At 51.1% G+C, this 18464-nt stretch overlaps 2 protein-coding genes across 3 annotated transcripts in view; one reads left to right on the plus strand and one right to left on the minus strand.

Annotated features, from left to right (window-relative positions):
* Positions 1 to 101: 101 nt before the first annotated feature.
* Positions 102 to 5363, minus strand: nelfe (negative elongation factor complex member E). Of its 2 annotated transcripts, none has more exons than XM_064349018.1 (11): positions 5224 to 5363; positions 3759 to 3843; positions 3309 to 3378; positions 2786 to 2931; positions 2552 to 2626; positions 2068 to 2105; positions 1659 to 1939; positions 1345 to 1489; positions 1146 to 1200; positions 848 to 950; positions 102 to 444 (listed from the first exon to the last, which is right to left on the minus strand). In XM_064349018.1, the coding sequence occupies exons 2-11, from the start codon at positions 3831 to 3833 to the stop codon at positions 371 to 373; spliced, it is 1062 nt and encodes a 353-aa protein (XP_064205088.1). In that variant the 5' UTR covers positions 3834 to 3843; positions 5224 to 5363; the 3' UTR covers positions 102 to 370. The 2 variants fall into 2 exon arrangements, with proteins under 2 accessions (XP_064205088.1, XP_064205089.1); XM_064349019.1 differs by lacking the exon at positions 102 to 444 and adding an exon at positions 764 to 779 and having other exon boundaries at positions 817 to 950.
* Positions 5364 to 5513: 150 nt separating this feature from the next.
* Positions 5514 to 18464, plus strand: part of skic2 (SKI2 subunit of superkiller complex) — a 16285-nt gene continuing 3334 nt past the window's right edge. The window contains exons 1-24 of the mRNA XM_064349030.1: positions 5514 to 5658; positions 6534 to 6655; positions 7100 to 7221; positions 7373 to 7490; positions 7816 to 7930; positions 8290 to 8364; positions 8623 to 8676; positions 8956 to 9119; positions 9595 to 9771; positions 9948 to 10093; positions 10452 to 10598; positions 11312 to 11396; positions 11607 to 11713; positions 12371 to 12517; positions 13034 to 13130; positions 13890 to 14102; positions 15043 to 15153; positions 15409 to 15520; positions 15728 to 15846; positions 16116 to 16247; positions 16377 to 16514; positions 17138 to 17242; positions 17399 to 17534; positions 18055 to 18181. Coding sequence (XP_064205100.1) covers positions 5646 to 5658; positions 6534 to 6655; positions 7100 to 7221; positions 7373 to 7490; positions 7816 to 7930; positions 8290 to 8364; positions 8623 to 8676; positions 8956 to 9119; positions 9595 to 9771; positions 9948 to 10093; positions 10452 to 10598; positions 11312 to 11396; positions 11607 to 11713; positions 12371 to 12517; positions 13034 to 13130; positions 13890 to 14102; positions 15043 to 15153; positions 15409 to 15520; positions 15728 to 15846; positions 16116 to 16247; positions 16377 to 16514; positions 17138 to 17242; positions 17399 to 17534; positions 18055 to 18181 — 2882 coding nt within the window. The 5' untranslated portion in view covers positions 5514 to 5645. The remainder of the gene's footprint in view (positions 5659 to 6533; positions 6656 to 7099; positions 7222 to 7372; positions 7491 to 7815; positions 7931 to 8289; positions 8365 to 8622; positions 8677 to 8955; positions 9120 to 9594; positions 9772 to 9947; positions 10094 to 10451; positions 10599 to 11311; positions 11397 to 11606; positions 11714 to 12370; positions 12518 to 13033; positions 13131 to 13889; positions 14103 to 15042; positions 15154 to 15408; positions 15521 to 15727; positions 15847 to 16115; positions 16248 to 16376; positions 16515 to 17137; positions 17243 to 17398; positions 17535 to 18054; positions 18182 to 18464) is intronic.

Consider the following 18464-nt stretch of genomic DNA (forward strand, 5'->3'; position numbering starts at 1 on the left):
GATTCCGGGGACTTCACATATCTGAGTGTTGGTGCAAAACGCAGCAGTGCACCCTCTCTCTCTCTCACCCCCGTCGTATAAAGCCACAGCACACACACAGATTGCACTCTTTTTTTCATTTTTATTAACATCATTTTTTTTTTCACAAAACTGAAGCACAGGCAGATGTGAAAGGAGGACCGGCTGTTTCGGCGCAATGATTTCAGGTCCAGAGTGACCAGGCTGACCTAACCACGCAGGCCACGGGTCACAATGCAATGTCTTACACGGTCACAAAATTAAAAGTACAAAAAAAAAACTGGTTCCAATGTTCTTACTAATCTCTGTAAACTATATGCTTTTACAGCTTTTTTTTTCTCCCCTCTGCTGGTCAGAATATGTCTTCGTTGTACACAACCTGGTTTCGCTTGTCCCTGTAGGAGCCCTTCACACTGTTCTGTACAGCTGAGAGAGGGAGTGAGAGAGAGAGAGAGAGAGAGGGGGAGGGGGTGAGAGAGGGGAGGGGGTGAGAGAAAGAGAGGGGGGAGGGGGGTGAGAGAAGGGGAGGGGGGTGAGAGAAAGAGAGGGGGGAGGGGGGTGAGAGACAGGGGGGAATGAGTAAAGATACCCAGCATCCTTTGCATCTCGAGCATTCCTGTGGCATTTACCACAGAATCTTTCAATGCGCTAGATTGGTCCTGGCGAGCAGCAGGATTGGCTGGTTTCTGCTGTCACTCAGCACTTAACTGTGAAGGTACTACCCAGCATGCTTTGCTCTCTGACACTTACCGAGCAAGGCCCTGATGGAGAAGAGAGAGACGGGAGGAATGCAGGTACTACCCAGCATGCTTTGCTCTCTGACACTTACCCAGCGAGGCCCAGACAGACTTCCCCGTGGCGGCCTCCAGCATGGGCTGCTTCCTGGCGATGCTGACCTTCACTGCCACGTCCCCCACTGTGGTGCCATTCAGCTGGGGGCGGGGTTAGAGCAGGAGAGAGAGCGAGCTTCAAAAAGTCTCCATGACAACCACACGCCCCTTACACTGAAAGACCATCACGTCTACAGTACTGCCGTTACTGCCAGGATCAAAGAACTGCATTACCCTGTGTGCCACAGAGGTGTTAGCATTAGCATTAGCTAATGAACAAACAGGGGGAGTACTGACCTCTGACACAGCCTGGTCAGCTGACTCCATCTTCTCAAAGGTAATGAAGGCACAGCTGGGAGGGGGGGGGGGCGCAGGAGAGTAACATCAAAGAAACATTGGGGTGAGAAAAAGAAAGTCCCACCCCTGTAAGCAAACGAGGCTGTACCAATTAGTATTAGTGGGTAACGGAGCAGTAAGGCACGGTTGTCATAGTTACTTGCGCGGGGAGTCCATGGAGAGGTCGATGATGTTGCCGTGCTGGGAGAAAGCCGTGCGCAGGCTGTCCTCCACCAGGGCGGCGCCATACACATACACAGTGTTCCCTTTCCTCACCCCCCTCCGCTCCGGGTACGAGTCTGACCCTGTAGCACACACACACACACACACACACACACAGAAACACACTGTGACTATGTTCCCACTCAAAACAGGATCACATTCTCCAAATCTGTTCTCAGTACTGTCATACTGCAGGGCAGAGGAGAGAGGGATGGAGAAAAGAGGAGAAAGGGAGAGAGAGTGCGCGCTCACTGCGAAACGGGGCGTCCCGCTCCCGCTCCCGGTCCCTCTCTCTGTCCCGTTCCCGCTCCCGATCCCGGCTCCTCTCGCGCTCCCGGTCCCGATCGGACCGGTCTTTGTCGCGGTCTCTCCCCCTGTCCCGATCACGGTCACGCTCCCTCTCCCTCTCCCTCTCCCGATCGCGGTCACGGTCACGGTCCCGGTCGCGATCGCGGTCCCTCTCCGCGTCCCGGCTGGAGGAAGACCCGCCCCCATCCTCGTCGTCACGGGAACGGTCTCCTGAGCTGACAAAGCTGACGGAGGGGGAAGGTGGGCTTTATGTTTTTTAACTTTTAATGAAGTACATAGAAAGATAAAAGGCGCACACACACACACAAAGTTTGAGTAATCTACTCTGCATTTTCAGAAGAAATGTTCTCACCTCTCATAGAGAGACTTCCTGTGGGCCCTTTTTGCTGACTGAAAGTGAAGCAAAAGGACATTACGGCATGCAAAGCATTGTGGGTAAACTCTATAAGACCAGATCTTACTAAAAGCACATTAGTCCACCTACTGGAAGCCACCCATAGTCAAGCCCCACTGAACACACTGGTCGCTTTTCCTGACTGCTGTACACTGAGTACTAAGATTAAGAGTTAAAATGAAGATTTATTTTTGTCCTCTCATGGAAATTCATCCCGTGTGATCAGCACATACAGGCAACACATGAAGACCAAAGTCCTGAGTACAGTGAACAAGCATAACCTAACTTATTACTGTTTCACATCCCCGAAAATATGCCTAATAATAATACAAAGTCCCCGGGAAGCTAAAATGGCCGCCGGGCAGCGAGAGAGAGAGATGGACCAGTCAGCTGACATGCTGGCCTGGCGGTGGGAGGATGTGGTCAGCGCATGAGTACGTACCTCCGGCATCTCCTCATCGGTGGAGACGCTCCTTTGAAAGGGGAGGAATGCAGGGACCGGCCCTTTTTCTGGATCCTTGGGGGGGGAGAAACGGAAGGGGACTACATTACCCAGAATGCACCCTTAACAGTGTACCAAATGGACAATACAGACGCTTTCATCGGACGACGAGTCCTAAAAAACAGACACACACACATATACGCACGCACACACACACGTAGCGAGGTCTTTTACCTTGAGTTTGCCTTCCAGGGTCCTGGAGCGCTTGAACCCGGAGTTCTTGTTCTCAGACTTTATTGCGCTGATGGCTCCGGACTTGATGAGCATCTTGGCCTGCTCTGTAGCGGTGGCTGTGTCTAAGACCGGCTGGTCAGAGAGAGCTTAACCCCCAGAGCGGAACAGAGAGGGGGGGGGGGGGGGGGGAGAGGAGAGAGAGAAAAAGAGATGCAAAAAGGAAGAAGAGCGATTACAGCCATAAAAGAATGCACAGACAGAGAAAGAGAGACTCATACACTGCAGTCGTTAAATCTGCTCCCGACCTGGGCCCTGGTTTTTAAAGGTCACTTGAATTATCCTTTAAGTGTGTGAAGTGACCGCACAGCGATCCTCTCCGGAAATCAAAAATCTGCACGCAAAATGACTTAAAAAGCTGAATTTATGATACAGGAACAATCTCTCTATATGACAATTGAAAACAATCAATTTTTACAAGGGGACACTTTTGCGAACGTGGAAAAGGCCAATGAAGTTCACTTACTGCGTTTCAGCCCACTCTGACTGGTCTGACTGGTGGAGCTTTGCTTCTTTAGAGCCAGGAGCGCCTTTTTCTGCAAGGAGAGAGAGAGAGAGAGAATGTTATGACCCTTTAACTGGGCTATCAAAAAGTCAAACGAACACAATTATTCAAAACGAGTCGAAACCTACAGATGAAAAACACAACTCCCTGTTCAGAGAGCATGCAACAACACACCCTCCCCCCCACCGAAAAGATTTCTGACAACTTCCTCATGAACCATGAGGGTGAGCAGTGGAGAGCAGAAATACAGAAAGAAAGGGAGAAGCAGAAGACAATAAACCAATCAGCCGCCTTTCCTCTCAACACAACAAGGCTCTGATTGGTTGAAATCAGCCAATGGCACCGTATGTATCGGGGGTTCGACGGAGCAGAACGCGAAGTCGGACCTGTTGTCAAGGCGACGCCACTGACCTTCTTCTTCAGCTTGGCGTACTTCTTCTGCAGGGACTCCTCTTCCTCGGTGAGGGAGCTGGGGAACACCACCATGGCGGCCGAGCTGGAACACAGAGGCGAGCGGTGAGGCTGCGGGGAGCCTCGTTCAGGCGCGGCGGTGCGTGGCACGGGCCTCGGGCCCGAATCCGGACCGCGCCCACGGCGCCAGATCCACAGGGCGGCAGTTACACCTCCCAGGGTACGGGAGGGTTCAGCCAGGTAGGGGTCTGCGCTTAATCGCTATCTAGCGACCCCTGCTGGACAACCGGACACCCGCGGACTGCATGCTGAAGCCACATCTGTGCGCCAGTGTAGTATAATGGGTAAGGGACTGGTCTTGTAACCTGGAGGTCACAGGTTCAGTTCTCAGATAGGACACTTGCCGTTGCATCCTTGAGCAAGGTACTTAACCTGCACTGCTCCAGTATATATCCAGCTGTATAAATGCATGCAATGTAAATGCTTTGTAAGGGATACAGGTAGCATCATGAGAAACAGGCAAATGTTTTTAAACTACTGGTATTCTTTGTTTTTAGTGTGAATCTTTAATGTCCATTATTGCATTCAGTGCGTTGTGTGTTCCGTGTACACTGAGTGGCCTTCTTCACCAGGCATAATAGACTGTGTTCCTCAGTACGACTGCCTGGTTTAATAAAACTTAAACAAATAAAATTAAATAACTAACCAGACCAAAACTTGAGAAATTACACTCAATGCATGGCAGGGTGAGTCGCTCCAGGTCTTACTGAAAGCAGGTCAAACTACACTCAGGCCCCAACTGCTGTGATCACTGAACTAAGGCTTTGTAAACCACATAAATAACTTAAGCTTAACACTTGGTCTGCCTGGTGCAGTTATAAGAACAGACATTCTCAATGTGTCATAATTATTACTGCGATTATAGTGATACACGGTCATTGTATGACAGTGCTTTTGTGAATGTGTGCTGGTGTCTCTCTCCTACACCGTGGTCAGCCAAAAGCACCGTGGACCAAAACCAGAACCGCATATTCTAAAGAACAACAACCAGTTTCACATGAGATAAAAACCAAAGGTGTATTTTAACAGCTTGATAACAAGCCGACTGAAATATAGATGTTGCCATGACAGCCAATGAGCTAGCTACGTAGCTAGCCAGTCACGAGATAAACGAAACGTTTTTATACAAAACGTAATCACTCGCTTGTCGACTATTATCAACTTGATTACAATCTCCAACTCCTTTCGTTCAGCAGGTCAATATAAATCAGAGCACGGCAGTTAGACTAACTGGCCAACTGTTAAAACTGAGGTGGTTCTTTGTTAGCTTCCAACTACTAACAGAATTCTGATTGGCCGGGTAGTTCTATAACGCATTAGCTAAATATTACAGTATGAAAGGTGTTTTGTCATGAAAACGCTTAGTTCTTAATCGGTGAAAAGCATTTATGCTAATTATTTTTACCTTTCAAGCTTCAAACCGTGCACAAACGTCTTCCCACCCAGCCACTTTCCAAAACACAGGCGCACAAATATGACGTTCCGTAATTGCTGGCGGAAGTGTGGCAAGAAATGAGGGCAAAGAACGCCGAATTAAACGATTATCTGACGAGTGTGCATGAAAAAAAAATTAAGGCAACTTATTAAAAAAACAGATTTTTGACTGCTACGTTGTATTATGTGCCGCGTGTTTCCAGCTTAGATGGTAATATATGTATCGCGTATTTAGACGGAGATCACACATTCATGAGCATAAGCGTCTGGTCCGATTTTCGAGGAGTACTAACTTCCGGTCGACAAACGTTTCTATTTCCTTATCCAAAAGTTACTACCTACCTGGGCTGCAAAAGGAAGCAGCTAACTTGGTTGCCGAATTGAGTGGAAGCGATGGAGAAGATCGGTGAGAAAGTCAACTAAGTCGTATTTTGCCTGCCATGTTTATAAATGCAGAAATTAAAGATAGTGTTGAAAAGTGTCGTGTCTAACAAGAACTGATTTTATGTAACAAATTAGTAGCATTAGTTAACACTAACATTTACACGCATTAAATATGTTTATATAGCATAATTGTATTTTTCTTGCAGCTGTCACCAGGCAAAGGTGATGCTCGTAGCTGGATGATAGCTACTGTAGCTGTCTAGTAAACAGCCACGTCATTAGCGAGGCAATGAGCTCGTGTGCAGGCTGATGCAATTGGGTCCAGTCGGTGCACTGTCTGGAGTTTTAGAACCTTTTGCATCTCGGTTGTGACTTTTCGGACTGTTTGCATTGCCTCTTTCCGTCTGGCGCTCCGCATTCGGTATGTCTGAGGAGTTGTGGTCCTGTCCCAAGCGGGGAGTGACTCAGCTGGGGGGTATTAAGCCACTGCAAGGGTGCCTTGCATTCAGTTTGGGTGGCACAATTAGACAAGCCTCACATGTTATGAAGTTGCTACACAAATTTTTAAAATTATTTTAATTTAAGAAACTTGCCACGATTGTCCAATACTGTGTTCATCTCTCCTCTGATGCAAAGGGTGACGGAATGGTGTGATGGTTAGTAAACTGGGTGATGGTTTGGGAACCTAAAGGTTTCAGGTTCGAATCTCACTGCTGGTGCATTTTGAGAAATATGCTTCCGTATATGTCAAACTGTATACATGGGTATAGTATGTAAAAATTAGTTGTGTGCAAGTTGCTCTGGATAAGGGTATCTGCTAACTGCCCATAATGTGATGTAATGCATAATGTAATCTCCTGAAGTGACCAATCATAATCCTGCGTGCTGCCTCTGCAGATCTGCCCCCGCTGGGGCCCGCAGACCTCCCACTGTCCCTGCTGGAGATGGGCTGTTCAGGACGGTTTGAGCTGGTGTCTCAGCCAATCACAGGAGACCAGCCGCTATGCCCACAGAGCACTGTGAGTACATTACGTGTGTGTGTGTGTGTATGTGTGTGTGGTCTGAATGCACTATGTATGTCTCTCTCTCTCTGTTTCTCTCAATCTATGTTTCTCCGTCTCTGCTGCTGTCTCTTTCTGTTTATCTTTCTCTGCCTCTGTCTTTCTGTCTCAATCTCTTTCTCTCTCTTTCGCTCTCTCCCTCTTTCTCTCCATCTTTCCGTGTCTGTCTCTGTCTATTTCTGAATTCGCTCAGTGTTACTTCATTAGCTCAGAAAAGGGTGGGGCTGTTGTGTTGTTATTGGTACTGCAGTGATTTCAGTGAATATTCTTTGTCCGTGGACCTTTCAGGTGCTGTCATAGGCGTGTAGAAGACTTGATTGACAGCATACTTAACTCCGCCCAATGTGGAGTTTGTGACGCCTCACTGTGCTGTCGATGTTTTTCCCCCCACTTCCTCTCCAGCTCCCCCACGGTCTTCCCCCGATTGGCCCAGACCTGCAGACGGAGGTGGAGAGACGCTTCCTGCGCGACCCCGAATGGCTTCCCATACACAACACTGACTCTGCCTTCCAAAAGTTCCTAAGGTACAGTTTTTTGTTTACCTGCCTCTGTGTGTGTGTGTGTGTGTGTGTGTGTGTGTTTTGTGCTTTAACATCAAGTCCAGAGCAGGAAAACATGCAGCTGGCTGCTGTAACTGTGTGTGTGTGTGTGTGTGTGTGTGTGTGTGTATCTCAGGTTGGCTCAGAGAGACAGGCAGGTGGACTCCCTCCTGCACTGCAGTGTGTCCCCCCTGCACTCCGGGCTCTCCGTGGTCCGAGATCCCACCACGGGAATGCTGCTGGACTTCACAGAGGTACACCACGGAGTCCATGCACGCACCAGAGCGCCGCACCACAGAGTCCACACACACACAAGATACTCCGCTTGTGTCTTCTTTTGGTCCTCACAGCTGCAGGAGACTCTGTTTGGTAGCAGGGGATTCTGGTGCTGTATTACAGTACAGCAACGTTTAATTGAGGCTGTTAAATTCATAAAATGGTTTAACAAAGTGAACGACAAGAGATTCTCCAGGTGGAGTAGAATGGTTCTCCAGGTTCTGTCAGTAGAATGAGGGGGCATAAATAGAAATGAGCAAATTAGCAAATTACCCTCCTCCCTCCCACCCCTCCCTCTCTCAGGTCTTGTTAGTAGATACGGGTCTGTCCTCGAAGAACTCCCTGTCCCTCCAGCGTCCCCCTGGCCCCCCCTCAGAGAGCCTGCGAGGGAGCCACACCAGCTACCCCTTCCTCCCAGGTCTGCTGCTGCCTGTCCTGTAGTACTCTGTCCGTGCTTTCGGAGGGGTGGGGGGCATCCGTCCCGTGGTACTCTGTCACTGCTTCTGGAAAAGGTTCAAAGAAGGGCAACCAAACTGGTTCCTGTAATGAAAGATAAAAGTTATCAGGAAAGACTTCTTTAAGCTTAGTAAAAGCAGACTTTTGATTGGGGGGGGTGTATCTTGTGTTTTTCTATGTGAAACTGGAATTCTGAGTTTGACTTAGACTTTGCTTTGATTTGCACTTTTTGAAACATTTTTTTTTCTCATTCTTTATATCTCCCCTCTTCTTCTTTACGTTTCTCTCTGCCCCCACCCCGACTCTTTCCCTCTTTCTCAGGAGGAATGGAGGAGTTGACTCTCGACCAAATCAAGAAGAGGACCGAAGCAGAGGAGGAGATTGACTTTGAGAATGGTGATGCCTCCTGATTGGCTGAAGGGACTGGGGGCGGGGGGGGGCATTTAATCCCAGGCTGCCTGTTTCTTAGATTAGACACACATCCTGATCTATGATTGGTCAGTGAAGAGCAGGTCACGGGTAGCACAGTTAACTCATCAGGGAGAAAATGAGGACAAGAGTCTCCTCTGATTGGTGCTCTGAGTGCACAGTAACTGTGTGTGTGTGTGTGTGTGTGTGTGTGTGTGTGTGTCCTTCTCCATGCACGGCATGCAGGTTTGCTGACGGTGGCCCCTGGATTAAAGACTGGGATGGACTTCAGTGAGAAAGGTCTGTACTGCCTGTCTGTACTGTTTGTAGTGCATCATTCTGTCTGTACTGCTTGTCTCTGTACGTGATCCTCAGGTTCAGGTTCAGGTTACTTTATTTGTACCCGTAGGTAGATTTGCAGATCTGTCTGTCCATCTGTATCTCTTATGCTGGCTGTGGGTCTGTAGTTAGCTGTTTGCAGTTTGTCTGCCCTGTTTGTTTATCTGCACATTTGTTAAAACAAACACAAGAAAATAGAGTTCATTTTTTGTTTGTTCTTCCCCCTCCTCGTCCTTCAAGACGCCAAGGTGTCAGAGGGTGAAGTCAACCTGCTGTCCCTCCTGTCCACCTTTGATGACATCATCGACACTCACCCGGAGGGAGACGGAGAGGAGGGAGGGAAGACAGGTGGAGACACAGCCCAGATACCCAGAACAAACAGCCTGGAGGACCTGGGGATCAAGGTATCGCCCTCAGCAACGCCCTTCCCTCCCTCACATGCCTGCCGTTTCCACAGTGACATACTGAGTCACCGTGGCGACAGGCAAGCGCAGTGGCAACCAATCTACCGTCCTGTAGGTTTTCACTCCAACCCTAGCAAAGCCACACCTCATTCATCAGCTCGAGATCCTGTTGAGTTGCTAATTAGTAGAGTCAGGGGTGTCAAATTAGGGTTGGAATGGAAACCTACAGGAGGGTTGGAATGGAGACCTACAGGATGGTAGATCTCCAGGAACAGGCTTGGTTACTGCTGGGCGTGCGGTTCTTCAGTTTCCCTCGCCGGTGCCACGACCGTAGGTTACGAGAGCCTGCCAGTTAGCATCCGTCGCCGTTACAACAGGAAGTCTTCCGTCAGGCGCAGGAAGTGCTGTCCCGTACGCGATTAAACGCGCCGGGGTGTGACGTGACGGCGGACTGACTCTCTTCCTGGGCCCCCAGGAGCCGGCCCCCGCCACTTCGCCGGCCCCCGGCCCCGCGGAGGGGAGGAGAAATGGAGAGAAGGGGAAGGACGGAGGAGAGGAGAAGGAGGGGGAGAGGAAGAGGTGGGCCGTTCCCGTGGACGTCACCTCCCCGTGCGACGACTTCTACAAGCGCATCCCCGAGCCCGCCTTCAAGGTGCGCACTGAGCGCGTGCAGACTGCGCCGCAGCCGAGAGCCAGCCACGTTGCGGCTGCTGACCAATAACGGTGTCGCTCTCTCCCTCTATCTCTCTCTTTCTCTCCCTCCCCACCCCTCCCTCATCTCTCCTCCCTCCCCTCCATCTCTCCCCTTCCCCCCCCCCCCCCCCGCAGTGGCCCTTTGAGCTGGACGTGTTTCAGAAGCAGGCCGTTCTGCGGCTGGAGGCTCACGAGTCCGTGTTCGTCGCCGCGCACACGTCTGCCGGCAAAACCGTGGTGGCCGAGTACGCCATCGCCCTGTCACAGAGACACATGACCAGGTGCGTGCGTGTGTGTGTGTGTGTGTGTGTGTGAGTGTGTGTGTGTGTGACCCTGTCCTGTGTATGTGTGTGTGTGTGTGTGTTTGTGTGTGACCCTGCTGTGTGTGCGCGTGTGTGTGTGTGTGTGTGACCCTGCTGTGTAGTGTGTGTGTGTGTGTTTGTGTGTGACCCTGCTGTGTGTATGTGCATGTGTGTGACCCTGCTGTGTGTGTGTGCATGTGTGCACGCGTGTGTGTGTGTGTGTATGTGTGGGTGTGTATGAGGGGAGGGGGCTTGTTGCCATGCTGGTGCATTGTGGGATTCCTGCGAGCTGGTTGCATTCTAACGTCTCTCTTATTTGTCTCCTCTGCGCTGATAGGACGATCTACACCTCCCCCATCAAGGCACTGTCCAATCAGAAGTTCCGAGACTTTAGGAACACGTTCGGGGACGTTGGGCTTCTGACGGGAGACGTGCAGCTGAACCCAGAGGCGTCCTGCCTCATCATGACCACTGAGATCCTGCGGTACGACTCGCCACTTACTGCTACACGCGTAGGCATCCTGCCAGATACTGAACCTGCCAAATACTGACCCTGCCACATACTGACCCTGCCAAATACTGATCCTGCCACATACTGATCCTGCCACATACTGAACCTGCCACATACTGAACCTGTCAAATACTGAACCTGCCGAATACTGAACCTGCCAAATACTGACCCTGCTACATTATGAGCCTGCTACATACTGAACCTGCCAAATACTGATCCTACCACACCGTGAACCTGCCAAGTACTTATCCTGCCAAATACTGAAGCTGGTCTGTGGTGAGGAGGTCTGTGTGGTGAGGTCTGTAGTGAGGGGATCTGTGTGCTGAGCTGGTCTGTAGTGAGCAGGTCTGTGTGCTGAGCTGGTCTGTAGTGAGCAGGTCTGTGTGCTGAGCTGGTCTGTAGTGAGCAGGTGTGTGTGCTGAGCTGGTCTGTAGTGAGCAGGTGTGTGTGCTGAGCTGGTCTGTAGTGAGCAGGTCTGTGTGCTGAGCTGGTCTGTAGTGAGCAGGTCTGTGTGCTGAGCTGGTCTGTAGTGAGCAGGTCCGTACGGTGAGCTGCTCTGTAGTGAGCAGGTCTGTGTGCTGAGCTGGTCTGTAGTGAGCAGGTCTGTGTGCTGAGCTGGTCTGTAGTGAGCAGGTCCGTACGGTGAGCTGCTCTGTAGCCCTGCTGGCCTTCGCTCTCTCTTGCAGATCCATGCTGTATAACGGTTCTGAGGTCATTCGGGACTTGGAGTGGGTCATCTTCGACGAGGTCCACTACATCAATGACGCAGAGGTAACGACTCGTCGCCGTGACGATGCCGCGGTCGATCGTGGATTGCATGAGCGTCCTTTTAAGGGCCCCTTCGAAGAAGCAGAAGGATCATGATGTGTCTTCCTTAATATGTAAACGCATGTCCTTCCATCCTTTCATCCTTCCCTCCCCCCCTCTCTCTCCCTCACCCTCTTCCCCTCTCTCTCCCCTCCTTTTCTCTGTCTCTCTCAGAGAGGAGTAGTTTGGGAGGAGGTGTTGATCATGCTCCCTGAACACGTCAGCATTATCCTGCTCAGTGCCACTGTGCCGAACGCACTGGAGTTCAGCGAGTGGATAGGGTGTGTACCGCTGTGTGTGTGTGTGTGTGTGTACCGCTGTGTGTGTGTGTGTGTGTGTGTGTGCTGGTGTGTTGTGTGTGTGTGTTGTGTGTGTGTGTGTGTGGTGTGTGTGTGTGTGTCTGTGTGTGTGTGTCTGTGTGTGTGTGTCTGTGTGTGTGTGTGTGTTGTGTGTGTGTGTGCTGTGTGTGTTGTTGTGTGTGTGTGTGTGTGTGTGTGTTTGTGTCTGTGTGTGTGTGTCTGTGTGTTGTGTGTGTCCGCTCTGTGTGTGTGTGTGTGTACCGCTCTGTGTGTGTGTGTACCGCTGTGTGTGTGTCTGTGTGTGTGTCTGTGTGTCTGTGTGTATGTGTGTGTGTGTGTGTGGGTGTGTGTCTGTGTCTGTGTCTGTGTCTGTGTCTGTGTCTGTGTCTGTGTCTGTGTCTGTGTGTGTGTGTGTGTGTGTGCGTGTGTGTGCCTGCATGTGAGTTTGTGTGTGTGTGTGTGTGTGGGGAGGGGGGGTGTGCACATGGCTCAATCCTCTCTCTCTTTCTCCCTCCCTCTCCCACTCTCTCTCTCTCTCTCCCTCTCTGTCTCTCTCTCTCCCTCTTTCCCTCTTTCCTCCCCCTCTCTCTCCCTCTCTCCCTCTCTCTCTCTCTCTCTCTCTCTCTCTCTGTCTTGCAGGCGCATTAAGAAGAAGCCGATCCATGTGATAAGCACAGTGAAGAGGCCGGTCCCTCTGGAGCACTTCCTCTACACCGGCAACAGCACCAAGACCCAGAAGGAGCTCTTCCTGCTGGTCGACTCTGCAGGGAACTTCCTCACCAAAGGGTGCCTGACATCTCGCTCGATTAATACTATCTTTGGCTCCACACGGTGTTTGCTGATAAGTGACTGATTTGCAGCACTGTGTGTAACTGTGACTAGCTGGTGTCTGAGCGCTTCATTAAAGCGTATCCACTCCCTTATGTGAAATGCTAAAAATTAACAGTTCAGACCGCAGTAAAAGTCCTGCAGATTACTGACCATTTTAAAAGAATCTGTTTTCACCAGTCATAGAAAGAACTGAAATTGATGATGATGATGATGATGATGATGATGAAAGGTGTGTATATGGAGGCAAGCCCTCACTGTGGTGATGATAATTATGGTAAAGATGATTGCGATGATGTTGATGGTGAAGGTGATGATGATAAAGATGATTGTGAAGATGTTGATGCTGAAGATTATGATGAAGATGATGATGGTGGTAAGGATGATGATGATAAAGCTGGTGATAATGGTGATGATGATGGTGGTGAGGATGATGATGGCGTTTGACAGCAGTGTTGGTCTGGCCCCTTGCAGGTACTACGCCGCCGTGGACGCTAAGAAGGAGCGCACCAGTAAGCACGCCCAGTCATTCGGAGCCAAAAGCTCCTCCCAGAACACCACAGCCAGTCAGGTACGGTCCCCACAGCACCACAGCCAATCAGCTACTACTCCCACAGCAGCACAGCCAGTCAGGTACGGTCCCCACAGCACTATGGCCAATCAGATACTAGTCCTACCACACGACAGCCAATCAGCTACTACTCCCACAGCAGCACAGCCAATCAGCTACTACTCCCACAGCAGCACAGCCAGTCAGGTACTGTCCCCCCAGCACTACAGCCAATCAGCTACTAGTCCTACCACACGACAGCCAATCAGATACTGTCTCCACAGCACCACAGCCAGTCAGGTACTGTCCCCCCAGCACTACAGCCAATCAGATACTAGTCCCACCACAACACAGCCAGTCAGGTACTGTCCCCCCAGCACTACAGCCAATCAGATACTACCCCAACAGCACTGCAGCCAATCAGATACTACTCCCACAGCAGCACAGCCAGTCAGGTACTGTCCCCCCAGCATTACAGCCAATCAGATACTACCTCAACAGCACTGCAGCCAATCAGATACTACCCCCACAGCACGGCAGCCAGTCAGGTACTGTCACCCCAGCACTACAGCCAATCAGGTACTACCCCCACAGCTGCTCAGCTAACAGGAAGTCTCACATTTGCTGATTCCCCTCAGTGCTGTGTGTGCATGTGTGTGTTTGCATGTATTCAATACTATTTTCTGTCCCTCCCCTATCTCCTCCCCCCCCCCCCTCTCTCTCTCTCTCTCTCTCTCTCGCGCTTTCCCTCTCTCTCTCTCCTCACCCCCCTTCTCTCAGGACCGTGCGGTGTGGCTCTCCCTGCTCCACTTCCTGTTCGAGCGGCAGCAGACGCCCGTGGTGGCCTTCACCTTCTCGCGGTCCCGTTGCGATGAGAACGCGCGCTCGCTGTCCTCCATGGACCTGACCAGCTCGCAGGAGAAGAGCGACATCCACTCCTTCTTCCAGAAGAGTCTGAGCCGCCTGAGAGGCGGGGACCGCCAGCTGCCTCAGGTTCCAATCTTAGTTATCGAGTTAGCGTGTTGGTGCGTGCTGGAATGCAAGCTAGCGTGTTGACACATGCAAGAATGCGTGTTAGCGTGTTAGCGCGTGTGCTGGGTTGCGTGTTGGTGCGTGTGCTGGGTTGCGTGTTAGCACGTGTGCTGGGTTGCGTGTTGGTGCGTGTGCTGGGTTGCGTGTTAGCGTGTTAGCGCGTGTGCTGGGTTGCATGTTAGCGTGTTAGCGTGTGTGCTGGGTTGCGTGTTAGCGTGTTAGCGCGTGTGCTGGGTTGTGTGTTAGCGTGTTAGCACATGTGCTGGGTTGCGTGTTCGCGTGTGTGCTGGGTTGCATGTTAGCGTGTTAGCGCGTGTGCTGGGTTTCGTGTTAGCGCGTGTGCTGGGTTGCGTGTTAGCACGCGTGCTGGGTTGCGTGTTAGTGTGTTAGCGCGTGTGCTGGGTTGCGTGTTAGTGTGTTAGCACATGTGCTGGGTTGCGTTTTCGCGTGTGTGCTGGGTTGCATGTTAGCGTGTTAGCGCGTGTGCTGGGTTTCGTGTTAGCGCGTGTGCTGGGTTGCGTGTTAGCGCGTGTGCTGGGTTGCGTGTTAGTGTGTTAGCGCGTGTGCTGGGTTGCGTGTTAGCGCATGTGCTGGGTTGCGTGTTAGCGTGTTAGCGCGTGTGCTGGGTTGCGTGTTAGCATGTTAACGCGTGTGCTGGGTTGTGTGTTAGCGTGTGTGCTGGGTTGCGTGTTAGCGCGTTAGCGCGTGTGCTGAGTTGCATGTTAGCGCGTGCGCTGGGTTGCGTGTTAGCGTGTTAGCGCATGCCCTGGGTTGCGTGTTAGCGCGTTAGCGCGTGTGCTGAGTTGCATGTTAGCGCGTGCGCTGGGTTGCGTGTTAGCGTGTTAGCGCATGCCCTGGGTTGCGTGTTAGCGTGTTAGCGCGTGTGTTGTTCTCCCTGCAGATCGTGCAGATGAGAGACCTGCTGAAGCGGGGCATCGCCGTGCACCACAGCGGCATCCTCCCCATCCTCAAAGAGGTCATCGAGATGCTCTTCTCCCGGGGACTGGTGAAGGTGGGTCCCTCAGGCCCGCCCGCCCCCTCCTGTGATTGGTTGATTGGTTGATGGATTGGTTGGTTGGTACCCCTCCTCCCCGCTTGTTGTGTGTTGATTGATTGATTGATTGATTCATTCATTAATTAATTGATTGATTGTTTGATTGTTTGGTTGGTTTGTACCCCTCCTCCCCCATTGTAGTGTGTTGTTGATTGATTGATTGATTGATTAAGTAATTGATTGATTGATTGATTGATATTCTTCCTCCCCCAGGTCTTGTTTGCCACTGAGACGTTTGCCATGGGCGTGAACATGCCAGCAAGGACCGTGGTATTTGACAGCATCCGAAAGCACGACGGGACGGGGTTCAGAAACCTGCTGCCAGGTGAGGAACACACACACACACACACACACACACACACACACACACACACACACACACACACACACACACGCAGATGTCAGATGGTGTGAATGATAGGGCTGATTGGATCACTGAGAGCGGAAGTTGGTCTGAAGTCCTGAAATGGGTGTGGCTCCCCCCTTGCCCCGCCCCCGGTGTTAACCTGGCCCTCCCCTCCTGTGTGTTTAGGGGAGTATATCCAGATGGCGGGACGGGCCGGCAGGAGGGGGCTGGACGCCACGGGGACCGTCATCATCCTCTGCAAGTCGGCCGTGCATGACATGGGGGACCTCCACGTCATGATGCTGGTGTGTGTGTGTGTGTGTGTGTGTGTGTGTGAGTGTGTGTGTGTGTGTGAGAGTGTGTGTGTGTGTGTGCGTGGGTGTGTGTGCGTGGGTGTGTTTGTGTGTGTGGGTTTGTGTGTGTTTGTGTTTGTGTGGGTGTGTTTGTGTGTGTGTGTGTGTGTGTATGTGTGTGTGTGGGTGTGGGTTTGTGTGTGTGTGTGTGCGTGCACATAAAATCTTAGGAAAAAGGCAGGGGTTCTGTATAACAGTGACCTCTGACCCCTGACCCCCAGGGGAAGCCCACAGTCCTGCAGTCTCAGTTCAGGCTCACCTACACCATGATCCTGAACCTGCTGCGTGTGGAGGCTCTGCAGGTCACCGACATGATGAGGAGGAGCTTCTCAGAGAACCACAGAGACACCCAGGTACTACATCTCCCAGCACCCTCCAGGCCCTCTGCCACACAGACGACCTCTCCCAGCAGTCCCTTGGGGTAGAAGCTACAGCGACACTTAGGTACTACATTTCCCAGCAGCATCCTTTGTGTTTCTCAGACCCATGAGAAGAGGATTGGGCAGCTGAAACAGATGCTCGCCTCCCTGCCTCCTCTGGACAATGAGGGCCAACTGGCCGACCTGCTACCTTACTACCACACCCTGACCGAACTGCGCATCACCACCCAGACCTTACAGGTACCACACCCTGACCACACCCCAACCACACCCTGACTACACCCAGACCACACCCTGACCACACCCTGAACACACCCTACCACACCCTACACACCTGACACACCCTGACCACAGCCTGAACACACCCCAACCACACCCTGACTACAGCCTGAACACACCCAGAGCACAGCCTGACTACAGCCTGAACACACCCCAACCACACCCTGACTACAGCCTGAACACACCCAGAGCACAGCCTGACTACAGCCTGAACACACCCACAGCCACACCCGACTACAGCCTGAACACACCCAACCACACCTGACACACCTGAACACACCCAACCACCTGACTACAGCTGAACACCCAACACACCTGACTACACGATACCCTGACTACACCCCAACCACACCCTGACTACAGCCTGACTACAGCCTGAACACACCCTGAACACACCCCTACCACACCCTGAACACACCCTGACTACACCCTGACAACACCCTGACTACAGCCTGACACACTTCAGCACACACCAGCACACACTGTGAACTCGCTACATCGCTGATATACGCTGATGTTGTAGCACTGATGTGAGATCAGTACTGACAGCCTGTTTATTCCCCTGCTCTGCCTGCCTGGGACAGAGGGCTGTACTGGAGTCAGTCAGTGGACTGAAGGCCCTGTCTGTCGGCCGCGTGGTGGTGGTGAGCAACACACAGCACTACAATGCCCTGGGGGTCATCCTGCAGGTAGGAGCGTGTGTGTGTGCGCGTATGTGTGTGTGTGAGTGTGTGTGTGTGGGGGTGTGTTCCCTGTGATATCAGCACTGTGCGATTCTATTAGTCTCTCCAGTTGTTCCTACGAGTTGTCAGGGTTCCCTGTGTCTCCCCCCCCCCCCCCCACAGGTGTCTAGCGACTCAGTGAACCGCACATTCACTGCTCTCATCCTGTGTGAGAAAGGAAATGAAGAGTTGGGGGCAGAGTCTCAAAAGGCCAACCCCCTGCCCCACCTCTACAGCACCTCCCTCTTCCTACCCGAAGGTGAGCTACACTGCACAGGTCCCCCCTACATTATAACACTGTTACTACACCGTTATTACTAAGCTATTACACTATTACTACACCTTTATTACTACACCATTACATTGTTACTATATGTTTATTACTGTTATTACACTGTTCCTAGACCGTTATTACTAGGCAATTACATTGTTCCTACACTGTTATTACTATGCTACTACACTATTAGTAAACATTGTTACTACGCTATTACACTATGCCTACACCATTATTACTAGGCCATTACATCGTTATTATTATGCTATTACATTGTTACTACATGGTTATTACTACGCTATTACACTGATATGGCATTTAAACTAAACACTAAAACATGCGCTCACACAGACAACTGGAACTCTGTCATACACCACACTCCTTCCACACCGAGTAGCCACTGATGTAGTGTCTGTCATTTTCTCCGCACGTTTGTGTGTGTCTATATGTGTACATGCATGTGCATGCATGTGTGCGTGTGTTTGTGTGTGTGTGTGTGTGACAGGTCCCTGCAGCCACACAGTGCAGAAGCTAAAGCTACAGGATATTTCTGGCATCACCACCAAAACCCTGAAGGTCATTCCAGAGAGGATCATCGACAACTACAACAAGCGGCAGCAGCCACGATTCAGGTGTGTGTGTGTGTGTGTGTGTGTGTGTGTGTGTGTTTATGTGTGTATGTGATTGAACTTGGGATGTGACGGTATACCAGTATGACGGTATACTGTAAAATTCAAATATGAAATAGTACCATCATAAACGTAACTTAATACCGTGATAGTAATTCACATGACAAAAGCTATTTTCATGCGGGGGATTTTTTTTTCTCAACCATTACCCTAATAAAATATCTAAATAACTAATATTAAATAATATACTGGGCCTGAAGTGCGATAATGAAATCTGATCCTAGGT

The sequence above is a fragment of the Anguilla rostrata genome, chromosome 8 (assembly GCF_018555375.3).
Source record: "Anguilla rostrata isolate EN2019 chromosome 8, ASM1855537v3, whole genome shotgun sequence".
NCBI lineage: Eukaryota > Metazoa > Chordata > Actinopteri > Anguilliformes > Anguillidae > Anguilla > Anguilla rostrata.

Coding starts and splice junctions, on each gene's coding strand:
- nelfe (XM_064349018.1), bottom strand. CDS start 3,833: ATGGTGGTGTTCCCCAGCTCCCTCACCGAGGAAGAGGAGTCCCTGCAG. Junction 3,379..3,758: donor ACGCCAAGCTGAAGAAGAAG/GTCAGTGGCGTC, acceptor CTCTCCTTGCAG/AAAAAGGCGCTCCTGGCTCT. Junction 1,490..1,658: donor GCGGGACGCCCCGTTTCGCA/GTGAGCGCGCAC, acceptor TGTGTGCTACAG/GGTCAGACTCGTACCCGGAG.